Source organism: Mustela lutreola, chromosome 8 (assembly GCF_030435805.1).
Source record: "Mustela lutreola isolate mMusLut2 chromosome 8, mMusLut2.pri, whole genome shotgun sequence".
Classification (NCBI taxonomy): domain Eukaryota; kingdom Metazoa; phylum Chordata; class Mammalia; order Carnivora; family Mustelidae; genus Mustela; species Mustela lutreola.
The window spans coordinates 21,806,110-21,830,679 of record NC_081297.1 but is presented as its reverse complement, the minus strand read 5'-3'; the positions used below and the strand labels follow the sequence as shown (position 1 = coordinate 21,830,679).

The 24,570-nt window shown below is 36.2% G+C and overlaps 1 protein-coding gene and 1 pseudogene across 3 annotated transcripts in view; one reads left to right on the top strand and one right to left on the bottom strand.

Moving 5' to 3' along the window:
* MALRD1 (MAM and LDL receptor class A domain containing 1) overlaps positions 1 to 24,570 on the top strand; it is an 808,982-nt gene that overhangs the window by 283,812 nt on the left and 500,600 nt on the right. For all 3 annotated transcript variants that reach the window (XM_059183995.1, XM_059183996.1, XM_059183994.1), the window contains exons 23-25: positions 15,742 to 15,898; positions 19,766 to 19,876; positions 23,492 to 23,705. In XM_059183995.1, coding sequence (XP_059039978.1) covers positions 15,742 to 15,898; positions 19,766 to 19,876; positions 23,492 to 23,705 — 482 coding nt within the window. The remainder of the gene's footprint in view (positions 1 to 15,741; positions 15,899 to 19,765; positions 19,877 to 23,491; positions 23,706 to 24,570) is intronic.
* On the bottom strand, positions 3,622 to 4,547 carry LOC131838202 (ribosome biogenesis protein NSA2 homolog; annotated as a pseudogene).

Sequence of the window (24,570 nt, the reverse complement as noted above, 5' to 3'; positions counted from 1 at the left end):
TTTGCTTACAAGATTTTCTGTTTATGTTTGGATTATAACATTTTGGCTATAGTGTATCTATTATTAAGCTTTCTAGATCCTTGCATTGTTTTCTACCAAACTTAAGGTTTTCAGTCATTTAGTTTTTCAAATATTTTATCTTTCCTGTTCTGCGATTCCATTTATATCAATATTGGACTGTTTTGTATTCGTGTTAATTTTTTTTAATCAGTTATCCTTGTGATTCTTGAGTTGATAACTTTACTGATGTAAAGTTTATTCAATCCATACTATTGTTGAGCTCATGTATCATCTTATTTTTTAATTTTGATTGCTGTACATTTCATTCTCTGAATTACTAGTAGTTTGTTCATTTAGAGTCCCCATTTTACTCTAGAGATTATCCATCTGTACATTCATTTATATCATAATGTTCTTTAATTTATTTGAATAATTTTCCTTTAGTTCATTGGATATATTTATGAAAGGTGGCATAAAAATCTTGGTTTGATATGTCCAACATCTTTACCCATTTGGTTATTTTTTAGTCCATAATGGTCACACTACATGTTTTTCCTGCATGTCTAGAAAAAAATTTTTTTATGTCTAGAAATTTTTTATTGAAAATTATATTATTGATAATATATTTTAGTGACTCTGGAGTCTGTCATGTTCATATGAAGATTTTTGTTTCTTGTTTTAGTAAGTGGTTAATTTATCTGGTTTCAAACTGTAAACTTTATCTCTTGCACCATATGCAACTACTCCTATTTCTGCTCTGTTTTTATGGCTTTCCACTGTTGCTTTTTTGCGCATTCCTTTTCTATTTTTCTGTGCTCTGTCAGTTTCAGGCTCTCTCTTCTGAAACTTTAAGTCTACCAGGACTTAACAGCTTTGTGCCTCTTGCTGTTTGAATTATGTCTGGTTAAAAATTTACTGTTAGGAGAAACCTCAGCTTTGAAGATTGGGTCCATGTAGCTCTAGTTTTTGAGTATAGTTTTTTCTCTGATCTCTACCTGCATTTTCCCTTACTTCCTGTTGTCTTTCCTATACCTGCGTAGCTTTGTTGTTAGGATTTCTCCTCTAAAATTTCTTCCAAATAATGATCCCTGCTTCCTTTCACCAGTGAGGTTATAATTGTGCCATTTTCTGCAAAAATAGCCAAAGGGTAAGAGAGATTGTCAGTTTTCTCAGATCAAAAAGCCACAAAAGCACAGTTCTCACCACTCTGCATTGCAGGTTTGTGTGTGTATTATGTTTTCCTCTGATTGTTTCTTCTTTGTAAGTTTCCTAGTTTGTATTTTTGAATTAACTTTACATATTTTACATAATACTTATGATTATTATCTTTGGGGAGAGGGGGGACAGAACCATTTTAATCCCCACTAGTACTGAAATTTCATCTATATAGCATTCCAAAATAAGTTTTGGCTGTAACTTATATTGATTTATGCTTACTGTGAATTTCACAATCCTATAACATTATAAGTCCATTTCATAAATTTGGAGAAAATCATGACTCTAGTGAGCAGAATCCAATTTGCTAGTTGTATTATGGAACTTTCAAAATTCCAATGAAGTTACAAGTAAAGTTTTGAATAAATATCCTTATAAATCAGTGCTGGAAAGATTGAATTTATTATTTTAAAAATTTTTTTTTAAGATTTTACTTATTTATTTGACAGACAGAGATCACAAGTAGGCAGAGAGGCAGGCAGAGAGAGAGGGTGGAGCAGGCTCCTTGCTGAGCAGAGAGCCCGATGTGGGGCTCGATCACAGGACCCTGAGCTCATGACCCGAGCTGAAGGCAGAGGCTTAACCCACTGAGCCACCCAGGCACCCCAAGATTGAATTTTTTAAAAATTAGGTCGGTCTTAATAAATAAATGCATTTGCCACAAACACTGCTGGCTCTTATTGTTTCAGGAAATATTAAGAATTCTCTCTTATTTTTGCATGACATTGAAATCAATAAACTAATGGCTACATCATTTGTATACCATACTGAAATTTTTAATTTTCAAGTAATTTTGTGTCTTCTACCTTGCTTCTATTTGTAATGCATCTGTGCGATATATTAAGCCTCTCTTTGTATCTGTATCTGTATCTATAGATTCTTCCCTTATGTGCAAGATGAACTCGGCTTCATTCTCTAGAATTAATGCCATTGTATTTGTTACAGTTGAGGGACTTAAATGACATACAAAAATACCCATATTTTACATTACAGTTTACTTTTGGTTTTATACATTCTATGGGTGTGGACAAACATGTAATGGCATCTATCCACCATTAATGGAGAGTACCTTAATTGTCCTAAAAATCCTCTGCTTTGCCTATTCTTTCTTTTCTTTCTACCTACCAAAGCCCTGGCAATTACTAACCTTTATTGTCTCCATAGTTTTGCCTTTGCTAGAATATCACATAGTTGGAATCATACATCATATAGCTTTTTCCACTTGGCTTTTTCAGTGAATAATATGCACTTAAGTTTCCTCCTTGTCTTTTCATGGCTTCATAGTTCATTTCTTTTTAGTGCTGAATAATATTCCATTGTTCGATGTACCAAAGTTTATTTGCCTACAGGAGGACATTCGGTTGCTCCCAAGTTTTGGCATTTGTATATAAAGTTGCTATAAACATCCATGTGTGGGTTTCTGTCTGGAAATAAATTTTCATCTCCTTTGGCTAAATAACAAGGAGCATAATTTCTGGATCATATGAAGAAGAATATGTTCAGTTTTGTAAGAAATTATCAAACAGTCTTTTAAACTGGCTATACAGTTTTGCATTCCCACCATTAATGTATGAGAATTCCTGTTACTCTACATCCTTGCCAGCATTTGGTGTTGTTAGTTTCTGGATTTTGGCCATTTTAATAGGCATATAGTAACATCTCATAGTTCTGTTTTATTTATTTAAGATTTTGTTTATTTGGGGCGCCTGGGTGGCTCAGTGAGTTAAGCCGCTGCCTTCGGCTCAGGTCATGATCTCGGGGTCCCGGGATCGAGTCCCGCATTGGGCTCTCTGCTCAGCGGGGAGCCTGCTTCCTCTCTCTCTCTCTCTGCCTGCCTCTCGGCCTACTTGTGATCTCTGTCTGTCAAATAAATAAATAAAATATTAAAAAAAAAAAAGATTTTGTTTATTTGTCAGAGCACAAACCAGGGAGTGGCAGGCAGAGGGAGAAGCAGACTCCTCACTGACCAAGGAGCCCTATGCGGGACTTGATCCCAGGACCCTGGGATCATGACCTGAGGTGAAAGCAGTTGTAGAACCAACTGAGCCAGCCAGGTGTCCCAACATCTCATTGTTTTAATTTGCATTACCCTGAACAACATCTGTATGGAGCATCTTTTGATATGCGTATTTTTTGTCTCCTGCATATTTTCTTTGGTGAAGTGTCCATTCGGTGTTTGCCTCATTTCTTTTTTTTTTCTTCTTCTTCCTGTCTCTTTTTTTTCTCTCTCTCTCTCTTAAACAGGGGTATTTTAATGCTTTTTACAATAGGATAAATAGTTTTCTTGGTGACTGCAGATATGTTAGGCTGTTTGGTGGTATTCAGAACCATGACAGTAGTGGTGGTTTTCTCTGATTGGTATGTAGTCTTCAGTAATTATAAGGAGTTATTTGTCTGAAACTGCTCTCAAAGCAAGACTGCATTTATCCATCCATTGTTTTCAAGATTGTTGGTAACTGGGGCAATGTTTTCTGCAAATAACCTTGCCTCCATGTCTTCCAAGGTCCAAGTCACTCACGTTCACCTCAATAACAGTATCTTTGGTAGTAACACCCACAGTGGTATATAGTTGGGATGAGGGATTCTTTTTTTACACCAAGTATCGGCAGGCAAAAGGTGGCTTTCAGTTCGGGCTGTATTGCATGGGCCTTTTTGAATCGTAAGTCCATTGGCCTAATGAATCTCTCATATTTGGATAGTTTTTGAGTAAAACCATCTCCAACAAAGCAGACATTAGTAACCATCCTATTCCATCATTCTTTCTCTTCAGATAACTTTTAATATTTCTGTTTCTTCCCGGGCGCAAACTTTGTGCAAAGGAACTTCCCATTTTCCTACTTTCTCGTTTCATTTTTGTTTAATCATATTGGAAAGTACTGTAGCTCTGGACTGTTCCTCCCTGTCCAGCAGATACACAGGTACTGCTCCTTGTGGAGACCTTTCATCTTTCTTTCATTTGGTGTTTGTCTTTTCATGCAGCTCGGGCCTTTTTCATTTGTATTTTCCTGGCATGGTACTGTTTATGGTAGAGCTTAGCTTTCATCATTTTGCCTTCATTATTTTTTTAATTATTATTATTATATTTTATTAAGGTACATAGTCACCATACAGTGCATCATTAGTTTTGATGTTGTGTTCCATGATTCATTGTATGCATATAACACCCAGTGCTCCATGCAGTCTGTGCCCTCCTTAATACCCATCACCTGGCTCACCCGTCCCCCTGATCGATCTTGAGCCTCTTGACCTTCATTCTTTCTCTTTTTCTCATGATCATCCATCCAGTAGCCATAGTGCTTCTAAGGCCACTCAACATAATCATCTCGTGGCATGGTGACAGCCATAGGGCCACTGGGGGCAGCTGCTGGGAAGCAAAGAAGCTCTCCATTTTGGGGTCTCACAGACCCACCAGCTGACTCCACACAACCTGTGATGGACAGACAGTTCTCAAACCTGGCCCTTTTTATAATCGGGTTATTTGTTTTTTATTGTTGCGTATTAAGAATTTTTTTGTGTGTTTTATTTAACAGTCCTTATTAGATGTGGATGTTCCATATGAGCTTGAGAAGAATGTATATTCTGATGTTATTGGATAAAGTAGTTTACAGACGTCAATAACATTCATCTGATTAGTGATGCTGAGTTCACCTTTGTTCTTAACTGATCCTTTGCCTATGAAATGTGTCCATTTCTGATAGAGAGGTGTTGAAGTCTCTAACTATGATAGCAAATTCATCTGTTTTTTTTTGTTGTTGTTTTTACTTTTGTTTTTTGCTTTTTAAAAATTCTGTTAGTTTTTGCCTCACATAGTTTGATATTCTGTTGTTAAGCTCATGCACATTAAGGATTATTATGCCTTCTTAGACTATTGACCTCTTTATCAATATGTAATACTGTTCTTTATCCTGATAACTTCCTTTGCCTTGGAACCTGGAACAGATTTGTCTGAAACAAATGGAACTTTCATTCACAGTAACATGTAAATAAATTCTTGCATTAATAATTGTCATTTCTGATAAAGTATAATTTTAAAATAATTTTTATTTTCTCAAAAAAATTTAAATTACTCTAATTTGTTTTGAAATCTAGGTCAAAATTTTTTATTAGAAGGTATTACTTACCTCTTGATTCTCTAAAACAGTTCATCGGTTGTTTTATTTGTTTTATTCATTATTCATTCACTTGACAAATATTTAGTTGAGGACATATGATGTGCCAGACTTTATTTTTATTTTTTTTTTGGTCAAATACATTAAGGATGTGTGAGTTAGTTTAAAAAAAAAAAAAAAGACATAATGGAGAACCCATGACAGAACTCCTAAAGAATTATTTACATCAAATCTGTGTGTAGGTATGTGTGGATGTAACTGGTACTCTGGAATTGCTCATTGAGTTTCTCAAATATATTTGACTAAGAATTCCAACCCATACCTCCGTCAGCCAACTTTCTCTCTCTCTCTCTCTCTTTTTTTTTTTTAAATAGAGTATAGTGCCTGTGTTCTACATGATGTGTAATAGAAATGAGATGTTGCAAAAAACAAGTGTTAAGAAATTCTCTAATCTTATAGTTATTTATTTTCCACAGAGTGTTCATTTTGAGAAGAAAATTTAAGCTTGAATGTCTGTTTTCTAAGTATTTCTTTTGGGTTAGCATCTGATTTGGCAACTTAGATACTATTTTAGCTGTTAGTGTAGGTAGTTTTGGGCAGTGGATCTCAAAACTTAGCACGTACCTGAATAAGCTGGAGAATTTATTAGGCAGACTGCTGAACTCTACACTGGGGGTTCTTGATTCAGTATGCCGAGATAGGGCCCAAGATCTGGTGATTAAAGTGAATTTCCAGGTAATCCTAATGTGGCTGGTTCTGACATCATACTTAGAGGACAACTAGTTTAGAATATGAAACATGGGGAGAAGGATCTAAGTGTGGTCGTGATTTTAATACTCACCAAAAGAATTAGCACAGGCAAATTATTTAATTTTCCTTATCTGTGAAGTAGTAGTGGTTATGACTGCAGCTTCTCAGCTTTGTTACAAATATTGAATGACAAACTGTTATTAATACTCTCTAATTGAAAGGTTACAATTTAGGGGCACCTGGGTGGCTCAGTGGGTTAAAGCCTCTGCCTTCGGCTCAGGTCATGATCCCTGGGTCCTGGGATAGAGCTCCGCATCAGGCTCTCTCCTCAGTGGGGAGCCTGCTTCCTCCTCTTTCTCTGCCTGCCTCTCTGCCTCCTTGTGATTTCTGTCTGTCAAATAAATAAATAAATCTTTAAAAAAAAAAAAAAAGAAAGGCTACAATTTAAAAACCAATCTAAAAGCCTCAAATACTTTTTTCCATCTCAGAAACCAGTATTTTTTTTTTTTTGGCCTAAATTCTATTTTACAAAGAATATAATTAATGAGCCTTTAAATTTTCTGTTTTGAAATTAGAAAATAAATAAATACAGCTACATTGTATAATTCAATTTTGAAATTTATCCACTGTTGTGTGTGTGTGTGTGTGTGTGTGTGTGTGTAAAAACTTGCCTCACAAAGATTTTCTGCAGTGAATGCCATACTTTATTGAAACAGGAACTGTGGGGGCTCCTAATTAAAATAGTTGGCTTTGATACATGTTATATTGAATTTGAGTTGGGAAAACCCCAGGTGGTTGTATAAAATTTCAGCAAATGTTGTACATGACTTCATTTTTATTTCATGAAACTAGGAAAGAGAAATCCAAAAGCACTTTGCTAAAATTTTAAGTCCCCCCCTTTTCTTTAAATTGAGATAACTTGCACTTGTAAAGGAGAATTTTGATATAGAAAATCACAAATTCTCTAACACTTTTATTTAATCTTCAGCAACAGATTCAGGAAATATTTATTGAGTACCAGTGAGTTTAAGCCACTTTGCAAGGTTTTCTGGATTCACAGGGTGATGTAGATAAGTGAGTTAAAATCTGTTCCTTGATATGTATAGAATCTGCGGGGGAATAAAGCTTTATATTCAGTGAATTAAAATGTAATGTGAAGAATACATCTAAGAAATGCTAGGAAAGTTTTAGGTGAGGGGGTAATTTTGAATCAAGGACTTCAGAGCCTAGGAATCTAAGGGGGCTTGGAAATAAGAGTATATATGAAATAAGTTGTGGAGGAAATATCAAAGTAGTATAGAGGACAGACCAAGAGCAGAGGTTGTTAAGTATGCTCAGGAGAAGGACAGATACAAGGGAGACAAAGAAAAGAAAGGGCCTGATGTATTCAAGTCATTACATGAATGTTACAATAGTTATAAATCTGGGTGTCTGAGTAAAGTAATATGTGAAAGTCGATGCCAGATATTTTTATGGAAAGTTATTCCTCTGATCCCAATGAATGGAGACTTTATGCATAAAATAGTGGTGAGCAAAGTATGGTCTATGGGCCAATTCTGGCCTGAGGCCTGTTTCTGTAAATACAGTTTTATTGGAACATGGCTCTAGCCATTCATTTAAGCAGTCCATCGAAGCTTTTATCCTACAAAGACAGAAGTTTAATAGTTGTAACAGAGATCTTATGGCCCACAAAACCTAAAATATTTACTATATGGCCTTCAGAAAAAATAAAAATCAGACATAGTTATGTCTGTGTGTTATCTATCAGTGCAGTATAAAATGTACCATTAGTTACAAATACATGATGATATAAAGAGCTTGCACCAGAATGCAAATTAATTCACTGTTTCCTTTATCTAGAAGGCCGTGCTCTGAAAAAGCTATGTCAGCTGATCTGGACACCGTGGGTAGTGAATAGATTTGTATTTTACTGAAGTTTTTTTTATTGTCGTGTAATGGCGTATAGTTTAGTTCAAGAGTCTTTGACTCAGTAAAGATGCATTGAAGATTTTTTTTTTTAAGATTTTATTTACTTATTTGTCAGAGAGAGAGGGAGAGAGAGCGAGCACAGGCAGACAGAATGGCAGGCAGAGGCAGATGGAGAAGCAGGCTCCCTGCCAAGCAAGGAGCCCGATGTGGGACTCGATCCCAGGATGCTGGGATCATGACCTGAGCCGAAGGCAGCTGCTCAACCAACTGAGCCACCCAGGCGTCCCTGTATTGAAGATTTTTTTTAAAGATTTACTTATTTCATTTTATATTATTTTATTTTAAAAGATTTTATTTATTATTTATTAAAGATTTATTTATTTATTTGACACAGAGAGAGAAATGACAAGTAGGCAGAGAGGCAGGCAGAGAGAGAGAGGGAAGCAGGCTCCCTGCCGAGCAGAGAGCCCAATGCAGGGCTCGATCCCAGGAGCCTGAGACCATGACCTGAGCCGAAGGCAGAGGCTTAACTTTTTGACCCACCCAGGGCCCCCCGATTTATTTATTTTAGAGAAATCGTGTGAGCAGGCAGAATCCTTACTGAATGTGGAGCCTGACTTCGTGCTCAATCCCATGACCCTGAAATCATGACCTGAGCCTAAACTAAGAGTCAGATGCTCAACCTACTGAGCCAGGTTCCCCTGGATTGAAGATTTTTCTAAGCAGGATGGCAGGATCAGATGTGTATTTGTAAAAGGACTAATAAATTGAAATAGAGCCGTTTCCCCCCCCCCCTTTTTTTTTTTGGTCTCTTCTGAATCACCAAAGCATACTGTAGACGGCATGTGTGTTGTGTTTTAGAGTCAGAACCTTGGGGATGCAGCTAGTAAGATTTGATGCTCAAGAGCTAAAATTCCTTTTCCCTTAATTTGTATTCTGAAAATCGCACACGGGAGCACTGACTGGTATGGTTGCTTAAGAAGCCTACTACAGGGACACCTGGGTGGCTCAGTTGGTCAAGCAGCTGCCTTCGGCTCAGGTCATGATCCCAGCGTCCTGGGATCGAGTCCCACATCGGGCTCCTTGCTCGTCAGGGAGCCTGCTTCTCCCTCTGCCTGCCATTCTGTCTGCCTGTGCTCGCTCGCTCTCTCTCTCTCTCTCTGATAAACTGATAAATAAATAAAATCTTTAAAAAAAAAAAAAAGAAGCCTACTACAGCAGTTGGTGGGTCAGTGGGGGAGCAGTAAGAGAAATCGTGTGAGCAGGCAGATTTCACTCAAGAATTGTTCATTATAGATAGTAGCATAATGCTGTGGGGACCAGCAGAATAATTGTATTGTTGAACACGTTATATTTTCTGCTACACATGAAGCTAATAAACTTCATGACCACTCTTACTAGATCATATCTCATCAGATATGTTAAAAACGCCTGTAATATCATGACAAATTAAAGGACATTTTTAAGCCCCCCAAATAAGCCTAGAGAGTATGTGCCTGATATTATAGATGCACAGGGTCAAACATTAGTTTGTTCTAACTCAAAAATATTTTGATTTGTCCATCTAAGTGTATTTTTTTCTTACTAATTTAATTAGCGGGAATACCCAGGAGATTCTCAAATAAGAGGATAAAGGCAATATTTTAATTGCTTACTTTATGTAATGTTAAGACTTGCAGAAACTGATCTTCCTATGAGGCCTGGAAGACTTTCCTTAAAATAGCATACACTGTAAAAAACATCTCTCTCTTTTTTTTTTTAAGATTTTATTTATTTATTTGACAGACAGAGATCACAAGTAGGCAGAGAGGCAGGCAGGGTTAGGGTGGGGAAGCAGGCTCGCCGCTGAGCTGAGAGCCCGATGCGGGGCTCAATCCCAGGACCCTAAGATCATGACCTGACTGAAGGCAGAGGCTTTGACCCACTGAGCCACCCAAAAGATCTCTTTTTATAATCACTATTTTTAATGACTTTTACATCATCACCTGGTATGTTTACTTTTGCAACTCCTGGGTGTACAACACTCCTTCAAGTGTTACAACACTTTCCATGTGGTTTATGATATGTTTTATTAGAAAATATAGATATACCTATACAAAGTTCTACTTCGTACCTCAAATGAGAAAAGACCTTTTGAAGGCCGATGGAGAGATGCTGATATTTTGTGCGAGACAACATTGTCAGGTGTGGTCATTACTGCTTGGCTCATTCCAGGAGGCGAGTTGATTTCCTTTGCAGGTACAAGCTTGAATAATCTCATCCTAGACACAGGCAAGTGTTTGTGTAATTTGTCATTTTTCCATTAGGGATCATACATACTATGTCATGTGCCCACAATTAATGTACGTAAGATTGGTGACCGATGGAGGTACCGCTCCACCAGCACTGTGTTCACAGTAGGATGTAAAAATACCGATGCAGTTTTGTTGCTTGTAGTGTTCAAATTGATCACCTGGTATCAGTATCTTCTTTTTTCTTCTTCTTGAAGGTGGGAAGTTTTACAGGGGTATATAATATAAGATATGGTTTTAGTATTTTATATTTGCATTCAAATTTTAACGGGTGATATTGATTCAGGAAAATTAAACATGCATGGTTGTTCAGTGCATAGTTTCTGGGGAAATTAGTACAGAGACCTCCAATGGAAGAACTTTGACTAGATGCTTTTATCATTGCCAGAATTGTGACTTTTAGTCAGTTAATTCCTCCACGGTTTCTTGTTGGGTTTGTTTTGTCTTTTCTTATGTTGTTTTTCTCCCCTCAGTGTGAGAGACATTTATCAACTTTTCATGAATAATTTCATCTGAATCCATAGTTCTATCACTCCTTTAGTCTTTTTATTTCTACAAATGTTTTACTAATTTTAATCATTTATTTTGTGTATTGAGTAGTTTTTGAGTTTCTATGAACCAGGTACTGCTTTGAAAACAAAATAGAGCCCCTACACACACACACACATGGTTGAACATCCTGCATAGTCCATGGCACGTAGCAAGCAGTCAGCAAATATTATATTCATTAAACATGATACATAGGTTTTCCTCCAATTTGCTAATGATGTTTCAGTGATGACTTTGATCATCATTTCAGTATCTTTGATAGAAATCCTTGATTTGAATACAGTCCATTTTTAAACACTTCCCCTCATGTTAGCAATTTTTGTATATTATTAAAACTCTCACTTCATATCATGAAGATCATCTTAGAGAAGCTTTATTGTTTGACCTTTTATACTGCAGGTGCCATCTACCTGGAATTTATTATTTTTGAAGGCTGTGAAATAAGGGCAGGTTTTGGTTTTTTTTTTCCCACATTGCTACCTAATTTATTCAGTACACACAGAAGAGATAGTCCTTCCTTTAGTGCTCTGAAGAACCAAACTTTTCATAAGTCAGGTGTGCACATATATATATATATATATATATAAATGGGTGTTAGGACTATTCCATCCATTTATCTGGTCCATTTGCCTGTCTTTACTCCAGTATCTCTGTGTCTTGATTATCCCACCTGCATAATGAACACATCTGTCAATAAATTCTCTAACTTTGTTCTCCTTTATGTTAAAATTGGCTATTCTTGGTCTTTTGGATTTCCATAAGAAGCTTAATATCTGCTTGCCAATCTGGGAAAAAATATTTGTAGAAATTGTGCTAGATCTCAGTGAATCTATAAATCAGTGAATCAGTTATATATTAATTTCTGTTCTTGATATCCCTAGGATGCTGGGATATTAGGCACACAAGGAACAAAGCTGGAAGTGCTTATGTATTGAGACATTATTAATTCAAATTAATTTAATGATCCTGTCTCTTAACAAATGATCTTGACTCATACCCTCTGTGGTTTGTAGGACACTATACTCTCTATTCCATTAGCAGCAACTAATGACATAAACATAACCACAAATCACAACTGTCATTTATTAAATATATAAGATAGGCCGGGTACTGTTTTAGATGTTCCTTTATTTTATTTTTAATTCTTTTTTAAAAAAATGTTTTATTTGTTTATTATTTGAGAGAGATATTGAGAGAATGAGTTGGAGGAATAGTAGAGGGAGAAGCAGACTCCCTATGGAACAGGGAGCCTGAGGTAAGATTCGATCCCAGAACCCTGGGATCATGACCTGAGCCATTGGCAGATGTTCAATGACTGAGCCACCCAGGCACCTTTTATTTCTAATTCTTAAGATGTTATATGGAACATTTCATAAATGAAGAAACTAATATGTTATAAGAGGTTAACTAACTGTCTAATGTTGTCCACTTAGTAAATGATGAGGTCAGAGACCAACCCCTGTTGTATGCTGTGCCCACAATCCCATTCCTGGGGCCTCAGGCAGACAAAACTGCAGAGACTGATGATAAATATGTGGGGGTTGAATGAATACTTACATGTTTTTCTCCATTGATTTGCTATTAGTGATTCACATTTCTTTCCTCAAGAAAAATGATGAAACTTTCAAGATAAAAATGGTTTTAATAAGTAGCAAATTTACATTCTATAGTATCTAGCATAATACTTAAGTGAGAAAGTGGTAAGAAATCTAATTAATCAAAATGCGTGAAAATGCCCAAACTGTGGGGAGTCATCTCTTCATTTAATACTTCAGAAGACTGTGTGTTATCTAGCTGTCTTTAATGTTTTATTATTTCTTTTAGAAATTGATATTTAAAGTGGGGGCATCAACTCTTTCTTTTATGGCAAGATTATATTGATATTCAGTTGTTTTCAACCTTTCCTCTTTGATTCAGAGGTAGGAGAAAAAGACACACTTTAAAAATTATCTACCAGCTTGTTAAAATATTAACAATATTTAAGTAAAACTGACCTAAATTAATAGAGATTAAACTTGAACCTTGAAAACCTTTTAGACTTCTAAGTAGAACCCCAGGCCAGTTTGCTATTTTACATGCTTAATTTTTTATAAATATTTTTCTTTTTTATGTGCCTCTTCTAAAAGTATTCAGTTCTTTAGAGTCCTTTTTTTTTTTAATTTTTTATTTTTTATAAACATATATTTTTATCCCCAGGGGTACAGGTCTGTGAATCACCAGGTTTACACACTTCACAGCACTCACCAAAGCGCATACCCTCCCCAAAGTCCATAACCCCACCCCCCTTCTCCCAACCCCCCTCCCCCCAGCAACCCTCAGTTTGTTTTGTGAGATTAAGAGATTAGAGTCCTTTTTACACACATGAAAATATGATTTCACTCACACGTGGAATCTAAAGAATGAACAGAAAACCAAGCAGACTCTTAAATACAGAGAACAAACTGGTGGTTTCTAGAGGGTAAGTAGATGGGGGGGATAGGCAAAATCGATTGAGAGGTACAGACTTTAAATTTCCAGTTATAAAGTAAGTAAGTCACAAAGATGAAACATACAGCATAGGGAATATTGTCAATAATGTTGTAATAATATATGGTGACAAATGGTGACTACACTTATCATGGTGAGCACTGAGTAATGTTTAGAATTGTTGAGTCAATATGTGATTCATCTGAAATGAATAACATTGTCAGTTACACTTCAGTAAAAAAAATTAAATGTTGAAAAAAAAAGCCATACAAGACTGACATTATTAGCAATATTATTATAAATAACAAAACAAAGAAAAAGCACACAACCAAGTAATTACACATTAGACCTGGTAATTTCAGCCTTTTCCATAATTTGTACACATTGTACCAACTGATACATGGATTGTAAATCAAAATAGTAGAGTAATTCTTTCTTTCTCTCCTTCTCTCTCTCTCTCCATTTTTTTTTTTTTTTTGGCTTCTTTGATGCCATCAAGTAACTTTATTCACACAAACATCCCTGAATTTACAAAGCCTGAGTCGTTCATCCACATTAGGGGGATTCATAGTGTTCAAGGAGCTTAAATATAACCTATCACACCAACCCAAGAAACCAAGAAACCCAAGTACAAAAATATTCATATAAAGCTGTTCACATGCAGGTGCTAGATTACCAGCTTCTGCGTAAAAAAAAGAAAGTAAAGAAAAATGGATTTATTATCTAGTATTTGAAACTTACTTTGTTCCTCGGCTAAAGCCTCCTTGCCCCTGAGTTGACCCCAAACAAATGTTAAATCATTGCAACCTGCTTTCTCCTGCTTAGGGCCCCTGGGGCACAAAAGATTTCTTTAAAACGTTCCTCAATCAACTCCCTTCCGCCTGTGGGCTCTCATGGAAAAAGATGTGGACACATCTGGCAACCAGTGGCAGTGGATTCAGTTCTGGAAGCTTATGTTACCAACCTCAAGTCCTACTTCCTGGTTTCTGCTCTGAAGACATCTCTCTAGACAGGGAACCCCTGTCCTCCAAGACTAGCAGACAGGATCAGAGATGGGTCTGGCATTCCCAAAACTATGTCTCAGCCCATTGTGGGAGGATGGCCAAGTTCCTAGGTGACTGACTGGGGGCCACCAGACAGACCAAGGGCAGGGAAAGGAGTCAGGGGAGAGTAATAACCCAACACCCACCAGTGCCCCCCATATATGTAGGGGGTGCAGGCGCAAGCAGGATCAAAGTTGAGCAGTGCCTGGAAACACAGGCAGTTTGGAGCAAGCACGAGTGAGGGGTGAGGCAGAGAGTGAGGGGTCCCCTCCTTAGGCTGTAGAGGCAGAACTCTTGCTATTCCAAGTTTCCAAAAGATACTCTGATGCTGAAGCTCAGACATCTAGGCTATTAAGATCTGTTTTCTTAAAAAAAAAAAAAAAAAAAAATATGACCTGCAACAGCATAAAGATTACCAGAATGCTCTTTTCCTTTCCTTAGAAAAAAAGATTCAAGCAAAAATAATCTTACTGCTCCAAACCCTGACGTTCTAGGAGAGAGCTGATAGGTCAAGGAGCTGAGAGCCTTGGAGGAAGGGACTGATAGAAGCAAGGAATACCCAGGCACAAGAAGGCTTTGAGGAAGGTGGTGAGTGGTTTTTGTACCACAGGATCAGGGTGCAGAGGGAGTGCAGGGCATATGGTCCTTGTGCCTGCCATGTTTGTTCATGTGCTCTGGGACACCCCACTGGCAGTGCCGGAAAGGAGACCAGGGCCTGGCTGAGAGTCAGGTGTCCACAGTGTTGGGCATCTTTCTTCAGCTGTCAACACAGTCCGCCTCCCTCCCTTCCTTCCTTTTTATATTTTTAAAAGATTTTATTTATTTATTTGACAGACAGAATACAAGCAGGCAGAGCAGTAGGCAAGGGAGAGGGAGAAACAGGCTCCCCCCGCACAGACCAGGGAGCTTGATGGGGGGCTCAATCCCATGACCTTGGGATTGTGACCTGAGCTGGAGGCAGACGCTTAACCAATTGAGCCACCCGGTGCCCTCAACGTGGTATTTCTTAAGTAAACATTGGATTCACTCCCTCAGAAAAGCAGCCACGGTGGGCAGACCCTGTCTGGGCAGGAGGACAGAATTTCTGCTCTCCTGTCCCAGTGCCTCTGGGATGAGATGAGGCTAAGGCCTGTGACCTTTGTCCCCATCCCCTAGAAACTGATCAGATGGAGCTAGTCTTGAATGAACCGACTGTGGCATCCTCCTGGCTACAAGAAAAAAGCAGTAGATTATTCCTGCTGAAGATTGTGAATCATCATTATGCTATAAAACATTATTATGCTTCTAGGAAAACTTACAGAAACATAAAATATGGTCAGTGATGAACTGTATTATATTTTATGATTTTCTTCTTTTTTGTAAATCTAATACACACTGTACTTTCTGCAGAAATACCACAGATGGCTGGTACCTGTATGCTGATAGCTCAAATGGAAAATTTGGTGACATGGCTGATCTACTCACTCCTGTTATTTCGCGCACGGGACCAAGGTGCACCCTGTTGTTCTGGACTCATATGAATGGTGTCACAGTGGGTTCTCTCCAGGTACTCCTTAGGCAATTGTACTTTCTAAATTTTCTCTATAAAAATTCATACTGTACAATTTAGTGTTATTAAAATATAGTCTGCAAATAGATGAGAATGGGTAATTATCAACACCTTACTAGTTTCAGTATGGTATGATTTTAAAAAATAGCCTTATTAGCAGAATTAGACCTGAATGGCCAGTAGGCTGTTTTTACTCTTCATTTTATGGTTATTATCTTTATTCTGAGGCTACAGCTTGTGTAGTACAGTTTTGTACTTGAAATGTTTCAGGTAGGTTTTAGCAACAGCGTTCTGAGAATACCAGTGTTCTAAGAAAGTGCAAATGGGTCTTACACGCTTCAGGGACCTTTGAATGTGCATCTTCTGCCCATGGCGCTGCAACTACATTTTTTAATTGTCTTTTTCCAGTTGTTTCTTGGTTAGAAGAATTAAACTGTTTCAGAATTACTGTTTAAACTATTTCAAACTGTTGCAAGAATTTCACAGAGAACCCCCATATAACTTTCGCTCAGAGTTCCTATTTTTTGGCGCATTGTTCCAGACCATCTTTTATAGGAAAAATTCCAGACAGGATCGTGTATCATACCTAGTTATTTCTTCCTAGTGTCTTTTGAATTGGAATGATTCCTTAATCTTCTTTAGGCTTTTATGATCTTGATAATTTAAAATATTATAATCCAATCTGATATATAGAATCCACTCAATTTAGATTTGTTCAGTGTTAATCCTCTATATAAATATTATATATATATCATATATATTTTTATATATATTATTTATTTATATAGTTTATATATATTTGCTGTAGTATCACCAAAACTGTTTTTTTTTTTTTACTGCATTCCATTGGTAGTATATGATACCTATAGGTCTTAACTACTTTGTTCTCTTTGTTATTAATAAATATTTTGTGAAGAGATATTTTGATAGTATGTAAAATCCTGTTCTCAAGTCAATTTTACATGCTAGTTTTTGCTTAGTATTTTTTACTGGATTAATTTACCTCTGATGATTCTTTTTTTTTTTTTTAAGATTTTATTTATTTATTTGACAGACAGAGAGATCACAAGTAGGCAGAGAGTCAGGTAGAGAGAGAAAGAGGAGGAAGCAGGCTCCCCGCTGAGCAGAGAGCCCGATGTGGGGCTCGATCCCAAGACCCTGCGATCATGATCTGAGCCGAAGGCAGAGGCTTTAACCCACTGAGCCATCCAGGTGCCCCTACTCTGAAGATTCTTAATTGTGATTTTTTAGCTGTATTATTCTGTTTACATTTGTTGGTTGGTTTTCTATTATAAAACACTATCACCACCATGACCAAGAAAATTACCTCTCCATTTATGGATTTATATTAGTGTGGATTCATGGATCCTTTTTGTATTCAATTTGTTATTATCTATTATTTTTGTTATTTTTCATGGATTCTTAAATTGTCCCAGATTTACTCTTAGGAGACCTTTTAAGCTGACTTCTCTGTCTCTTTGACAATCCCATCAGTCTTTGAGCAGTTTCTTTTTTTTTCTGTCCAAGAAGATGTTCCAGACTCATGCTGTTTTTATGTTGTTCCATCCCTGGAGTTAACTTTTTCCAGGGGTTCCAATTTCTTTTAGAAGACCAAGTGATATAGGCAAACCAGAGAGAGAGGTCCTGGAGTCTCAGTGCAGATGCCTAGGTCCTTTTTTCCCATCTTGGACATGCTTATACAATGTATGAGGTTTTAAGTAATATGTGTAGTTGCAGCATTTGCACAGAACAAGCCAACTCAGTTGTCTGACATCTCTGTTTGTACTATTTCATACCCTAGGTAGCATTTTCCAGGAAGCCATGTCTGAAAGACCAATCCCAAAATTCTAGAATCGTTTAGTGTGGCAGTTTTAGTCCAGAATTATCTTGCTAAACGTAGGCATAGCAAAGGGCTCTTCCCCTTGTCAAATACCATTAATTTGCTAGCAAAGAAGTCTATGTTTAGCATATTTGCAAAAAGATTACAGGTAGGTTACCTACTCCCCCCAACCCCAATAAAGAAAGAAACAGACTGCAATCTAGCTGCGTAACCACTTCTTCCCCTATACCTTTTGATTATAATTTTAGTATTAGGTGCTTTATCTCATTTTATTACTCTCTTATTTGAAGCTTTTCCTGGCTATATTAAGTATTTATTTTTCCAAATATGTTTTAGATTGCCATATTTTACAGATGCTGTTAGGTTTTTGGTTTTTTTTTTTTTTTTTTTTTTTTTTACTTGAAAATATATTTACTTACCAGTTTTGGAGGAATTACCTTCTTTATTATAGGTGAGATTCTTTACTAATAATGATTTAGAAGTAAACTTATTTGTATGTAAGTATGCATGCATGTTTGATAATCTAAAAACATCCAGTAGTCTTATGGATTAAAGTTATACCTTATCATTTGTTTTACATTGATTTTTTTAAAAAATGGTTCTTGGCAAACAATACAGCTTACTACAGGGTTTTCACCAGAAAAATAAGAATTATTTAACTGGTATATTTTGTAGTTAAGATTAATTATCTGAAATATACTTTCCTTTTTCAAGTACAATTTGTATTAGGTGAAAAATGATAAAATATTAAAATGTTAAAAGTAGTTATCAAATTAACTAAAATGGTAATACTTGTGATCCTTATTTTTGTGCATAAACACATTTTTCTTAGTCATTTGTATGTAGAATGGTTTTCATACAAAGATCTATTTCCCATCCTTTTTTAAAGTATTCATAAAATTTATTTTTTTTTGAAATTATATTTTTTGACCTTGATAGCCTGTTGTTTTAACTTAAATTATATAGACTGAAACTATGGTATTATTTTTGTTAGCCCCATATTACTTAGAGATTCTAAAGGGTCTGGAAACTCTATTTCTATAAAATTAATAGCTTGAATGTTATTTATACTCCAATAAAAAATAGCTATTTCAATTTAATTGAAAGTAAGGAGATAATGAAACCATTAAAAGTTACCTTCACTACCTTCACTTGCAGAAGTCAAAACCTTTCACAAACCCATTACCAGAATTATTCTGTCAGTTGTACATATTGTATTTTTTAAAAAGTAATGTTGTGAAATCCTTAAATAAGCCAACTAAGTCTGTTACTTTAAAAGGTAGAATAGTTCTGCTTTTTCCTGTTCTCTTCAGTTACTCTCTTTTTGGTTTATTCTGTAACATTCTAAAAGGAGAGCCAGGATAATTTGTCTGCTGAGACTAATCGGAATTTCCCTTAAGATTAAGGATACAGTACTGATGAGAATGCAAGGTTTCAAAGCTCTTGGGTGGGGAGCTCTTACCATCACAGGAGGGGTCATCGCTCACTCATATCATCCATGTGTGCTGTTAAAATTGAGTGGATTCCTATTTTAACACACTGTCCCCACTGATCCCAAGAGCATGAGGAAGGGAAATCATCCTCAAAAACAAAAACAATAAACCAAAGCCCAAAACCGTTTTAGTAAGCAGTAAGTGCTTTTCATTTCGACTCCATGAACATTATTTAATTTATAAAATTCCAGTTGTTACTAATGTCAGGTTTTTGGGTTTTGTTTTTTTGTGTTTTTTTTTTTTTTTTTTTTTTAAGCCAATGTACTTAAGAGTTAATGAGATCGCGTCTAGACCCTTTGGACTTGACTGACAGATACTCATGTATACCTTTATTACATAAAGCTTGTGAGGGATCCTGGAGACACATTGCTATGTAGAAAACAAAGACATGTAATGAAAACTGTCCCCACTTTTCTCTAGGGAACTTCAAGGTGATATTAAAATTTTAAAAACTCACTGGGCAAATTCTAAATGTTTAAAATTTATCAAGACAGAATAGTTTAACACCTCTTACTTGATTTATCTCTGTAGGTACTCAGCAAGAAAGACAATGTTACTTCTAAATTGTGGGCTCAAAGAGGACAGCAAGGTGCACAGTGGAAGAAAGTAGAAGTGTTTCTAGGTGCTCAGTCACAAATACAGGTTGGTAAGCCAAGGAGTTGTTGGGTGACGAGGGAGGGTTTTCATTTTCTTTTTCTTTAATCCTACTTTATTTCCTCTACTCATAGCCTTTTTTCCCTCCCATTCCTGATATGTTATATGAACGCTTACCACTCCATGTCATTTCCATAAGGAATTTAACAGTTCCAGATGTCCTCATTTCTCCCAATCAGACAACCAACCATGTTCTAGGACTACGTAATTTTAATGCCAAACTTATGCTGCACTTTACAATCAGCCTCCTCGTATAAAGAACACCTCCCCTGATTTTACAGATATAATCTCAGAGACTGCAGAGTAATTATGTTACTCTATTTCAAAGCTAATTAAAAAGACTTTTGAAGCACATTGTATTGTTGAACCTTGTTAGAGGTAATAGATTTACCTAATTAAAAAATATTTGGGGATGGCATGAAATTATATAATGCTGTATTTGTCTTCATGTAGATTACAATAATATTAGGAGAATATGACCTATACATATCTATAAATTTAAAATAAGAAGTAGCACGTGTGCTTAAATTGAAGGTAATTACATGCCAAGATAATTGATGTGGATTTTGTTTTTTATGGGTTATCAAGAAAATAAAAGCTCATGGGTGTGTGTGTGTGTGTGTGTGTTGTGCATGTATTTGACAGAAGGGGATTTTCTTGAAAGATGAGGCTTAGCTATTAAAATTGTAAGATTTGAATCAGGAGAGTGAGAATCCAGAGGCATTTATGCTGGGGAACTTTTTCTTAGTCTTAATTGCACAGGGCTTAATTTCATAAATTTAGAACCATTTATCTCTAGATAGAAGATATATCTTGGCTAATTATTGCATTTCTAGTCCTCTGTATATAGTAGCCTGTTTTGCTGTGCACAGTCAGTAACTCTATATAGTTATGTGCTGTATGAGAGATCAGCCCCTCTCCATTCCAGTGGAAACACAGGGCTAGCTACTTCTCTGTAAAGGGATTAATACAGTACTGTCCCCAATTTCTTGGAATGGCAGGTGTGATAAAGTCTGTATGTTTTTGGCCTCTCACTGGAGTCCTGTTTTCTTATGTCATTTGTAGATAATTTAGGAAATTGATAAGAAATAAGTTCAGCCTGAAGATGTAATTATTGGACTGCACTTTTATATTGCACAATATGAAATTTATTTTTAAAATGATTCCGCCAGTTCATTCCCTAACGTCTTTTAATTGAGGGTAGAAGAATCCTCAGCAAGAACATGGAGAAGGTTTCGCTGTTGCTGGACATAGGCTTCTACCCCAGGCAATGAATTCTTAACTAGTTCTGGGCAAGTGGAATATTTGTATAGTAAAATCATGTTCAAAATAACATTAAGGGGAATTTCAGCAGGAAGAATCAATTATTAATTAACTTAGCCTTGCTGAAATGTGCTTTCTCATATATTGAAATTTGATTGAAGAGATATATGCCTGTGTTGTTTGAATCTTAAAATAAGATAATAACGGCTTGTAAATATTTGATGTTTTTTGGTGATTCACTCTTTCTTTCAATACAGACCTACTAAGCCCCCACTATGTGCAAAGCTCATTACTGTGCACTGCAGATAGCCTGATATAGCCAGGCATACTGTCCATGTTTCTTCCATTTTTACAGTGTCACCCCTCTCACCTTAGGAAGAGGTGAAACTCTAACCCTTGAGAAAAGTCAAAGATATGGTTAGAAGTTATATGCGGAATCAGTACTGGGTAGTTTTCAGAGTTTTGTTTGGGAGCCCTCAAATGTAAACAGAGTGTTTAATTAAAATAGTTTGATTAACTAGAACTGGCATATACTTAGCACTTACTAAGCACTTACCAGTCTATAAACTTGAAACATTTATTTGTTTTAGTTTTACAGTAATTGTATGATCATTATCCCCTTTTATAGATAGAATACACAATTACCTACACATGAGGGAACTCCTAGTTGCAGACTACAAAGTGGCGTAGGGAGACTGTCAACAGGGCCAATTCATTAAGTTCATAATCCAAACACACGCTGTGCCATATTGTTTTCCAACTTTTCCAGAATAATTGACCCTGCTTTTATTCTACTGAAAAAATATAATTCTTTTTTTAAAAAAAAAAAGTGTAATCACATTCGGTAGGAAAGTCTATGGAATCTTAACCAACATTTTATAGAGCATTGGGATATAAGCAGGGATTTGATCATTTGGACCTCGCAGGCACCTGAGAGTCCATCTATAGAACTGCACAAGAATAAATTAATAAGGAAACACTTATTATCTGATTCCTTTTTCATAGAACATTATATCACATATTTAAATGTTTAGATGCATCCAGAAAATAGAGTGGCCTTTTCATTTGTGTAATGGTGTTTCCTTATAAAACACTGTAGTCCTTATTCTTTCTAATTTTACCTCTTTGAAATAAATGACTTCCAACCTCTCAATCAAATTTATTTTTCTTTTCCAGCGTATCTATTATGAAGAACAGTTTATGTAAATTTGGTGTATGGATTTACATAAAAATTGTATTTTTTTTTTTTGGTTTTGATCATTTGAGAGGTGTGATTTTCAATTCTAAAATCTAATCTTAAAAGGACAACACAGAAGTTTTCATGGAGTCACATGAAAGTATAACACATCCTCAGGAGAAATTGTAATTCTTTCAAGAAAAATGTTTAGATTTGGTCAAAAGGTGTTTGGGAGCTTGAACAATAAATATTTGTATAAAATCACAAATAAATCTGTATTCCTTGTTAACTCATTTTGAATTGTTCTACATTTACTTTAAAAAGGGAATATTTTTTATGTTAATGCACAAATACATATTTGGCATGCAGAAAAATTTAATAGAAGCATTCTGAATTAATGTCACTTAGAAATTTGAAACTAAATAATTTGTGACTTCTTGTATTCTGTGAAACAGTGTTAATTGTTCTTCCAAGCATTGGTAGTGTTACAACTGAAGACGAAATTTTTAAACATGTTAGCAGCTCCTGTTACTAGTTTTAATAATTTCTAATTCATTTGGAGACCATGTTCAGAGGGACCTCCCTGTCAGTGGCACAAATGAGAATTTTGTCAATCACTTACATCAAAGGCAAATGAAAATCATTTCCATTCCGAATATGGGGGCAATTAAAAAAAAAACTCATGGTATTGAGGTTTGATATCTTTCCTTTCACATAGTTGGGGTGGACAGATCTGAGGAGTGGCAACATATTGGTCACAATAAAGGATGTGGTTGTATCTTTTTTCTCTTCGTGTGCTTTGTCACCTGATTGGCCTCCTTCCTCCCATACAGGGTGCAAGTGAGGCCCTAAGAAGCGAGCAGATCTTGTTTTGGATGAGAGCTGCAGAAGCAGCACTGGTAGCTTGGTGCCTCCTACGGGTTTTCTTTGCCGCCTGTCCTAAAAATCTAGACAAGAGCAGTGCTGTTGCCCCTCCCGCATTTGTGGGATGACCCTCAGGCATTTTGGGTCAGTTTCATTTTGGGGGTGTTTTTCTTAGATTCAAATCTGATGTCCTATATTTAAAACCTGCCTCAAATTTTGAATTATTAGTTCAACTAAAATTGGATTTATTTACTTCTTTCCTCTCTTCCTTACCTTTTTTTTGTTTTTGTTTTTTTAAGATTGTCTTTAGGGCAAAGCGTGGTATCAGTTACATGGGAGATGTAGCAGTGGACGATATTTCCTTTCAAGATTGTGCCCCCCTACTTAGTCCAGACAGGAAGTGTACCGCTCAAGAGTTCACGTGTGCCAACAAGCAATGCATTGCAAAGGACAAGCTGTGTGATTTTGTGAATGACTGCGCTGATAATTCAGATGAGTCTACTTTCATTTGCAGTAAGTGGAAGTGTTCTGTTTCCTCCTTTTTCCCTTTGTCTCCTACAACCTTAGCTTGCATGTAGTGTGTTAGTTGCTGAAACATACAAAGTATGCATAGCCTAGCGGCCAAGGCAGGTAAGGTGATTTACCTATGTAAATACATTTCCTTCTTTCTCTCCATACTTAATTTAGAACTGTAATTCATTTAAAACTAGTTGGTGGCTTGGTTATATGTGAGATAATTGGCGATAAATTGAAAAACAGGTGTCTTCGAAGACAAACAGAATGGAAACAGGTATTTTTCATATGAAAGAATGTTTTGGGAAGAAGACAAGCAAAACATCCATCAATGCCAATTCATGCAGGGCTCACTGGCCTCTGTGCTTTGATGCGCTGGAGAGAGTTGTTATTCTCTTGTGTAAATTAAGAGATGTGATAAATGTTAAAAAAATATGTAAATACCTAGATATTAAACAAAGCGGTCTTCTAAAGGAAATACATATCAGCTATGTGATATTATTGTAGGAGATCAACTCATAATAAACAGCACCTATTAAAATATCCTTAGCTAAATGGGCCATATGTGCTCATTTGGTAAGTCTGTAAATTGTGCAACACAGCCTCGTTATTACCTCATTTCATTGCAAATGAAGTGAATACAGATCTTTGAAATGAAGGTTGATAAATTATTCTACTTACTAGTAATAATTTCTGAGCAAGAATATTTTAGTTTGAGCCTTTGTTGTTGTTGCTGAACCAAATCTGTGAATATCAGGAACAATTTCAGTAGAATGAGAGCTCTCATTTGGATAGAACTTTTAACTTTCAAAGCCATCTCATTTACTAATGTCTGCTTGATCTTCACAGAAGCCCTGAGGGGTGA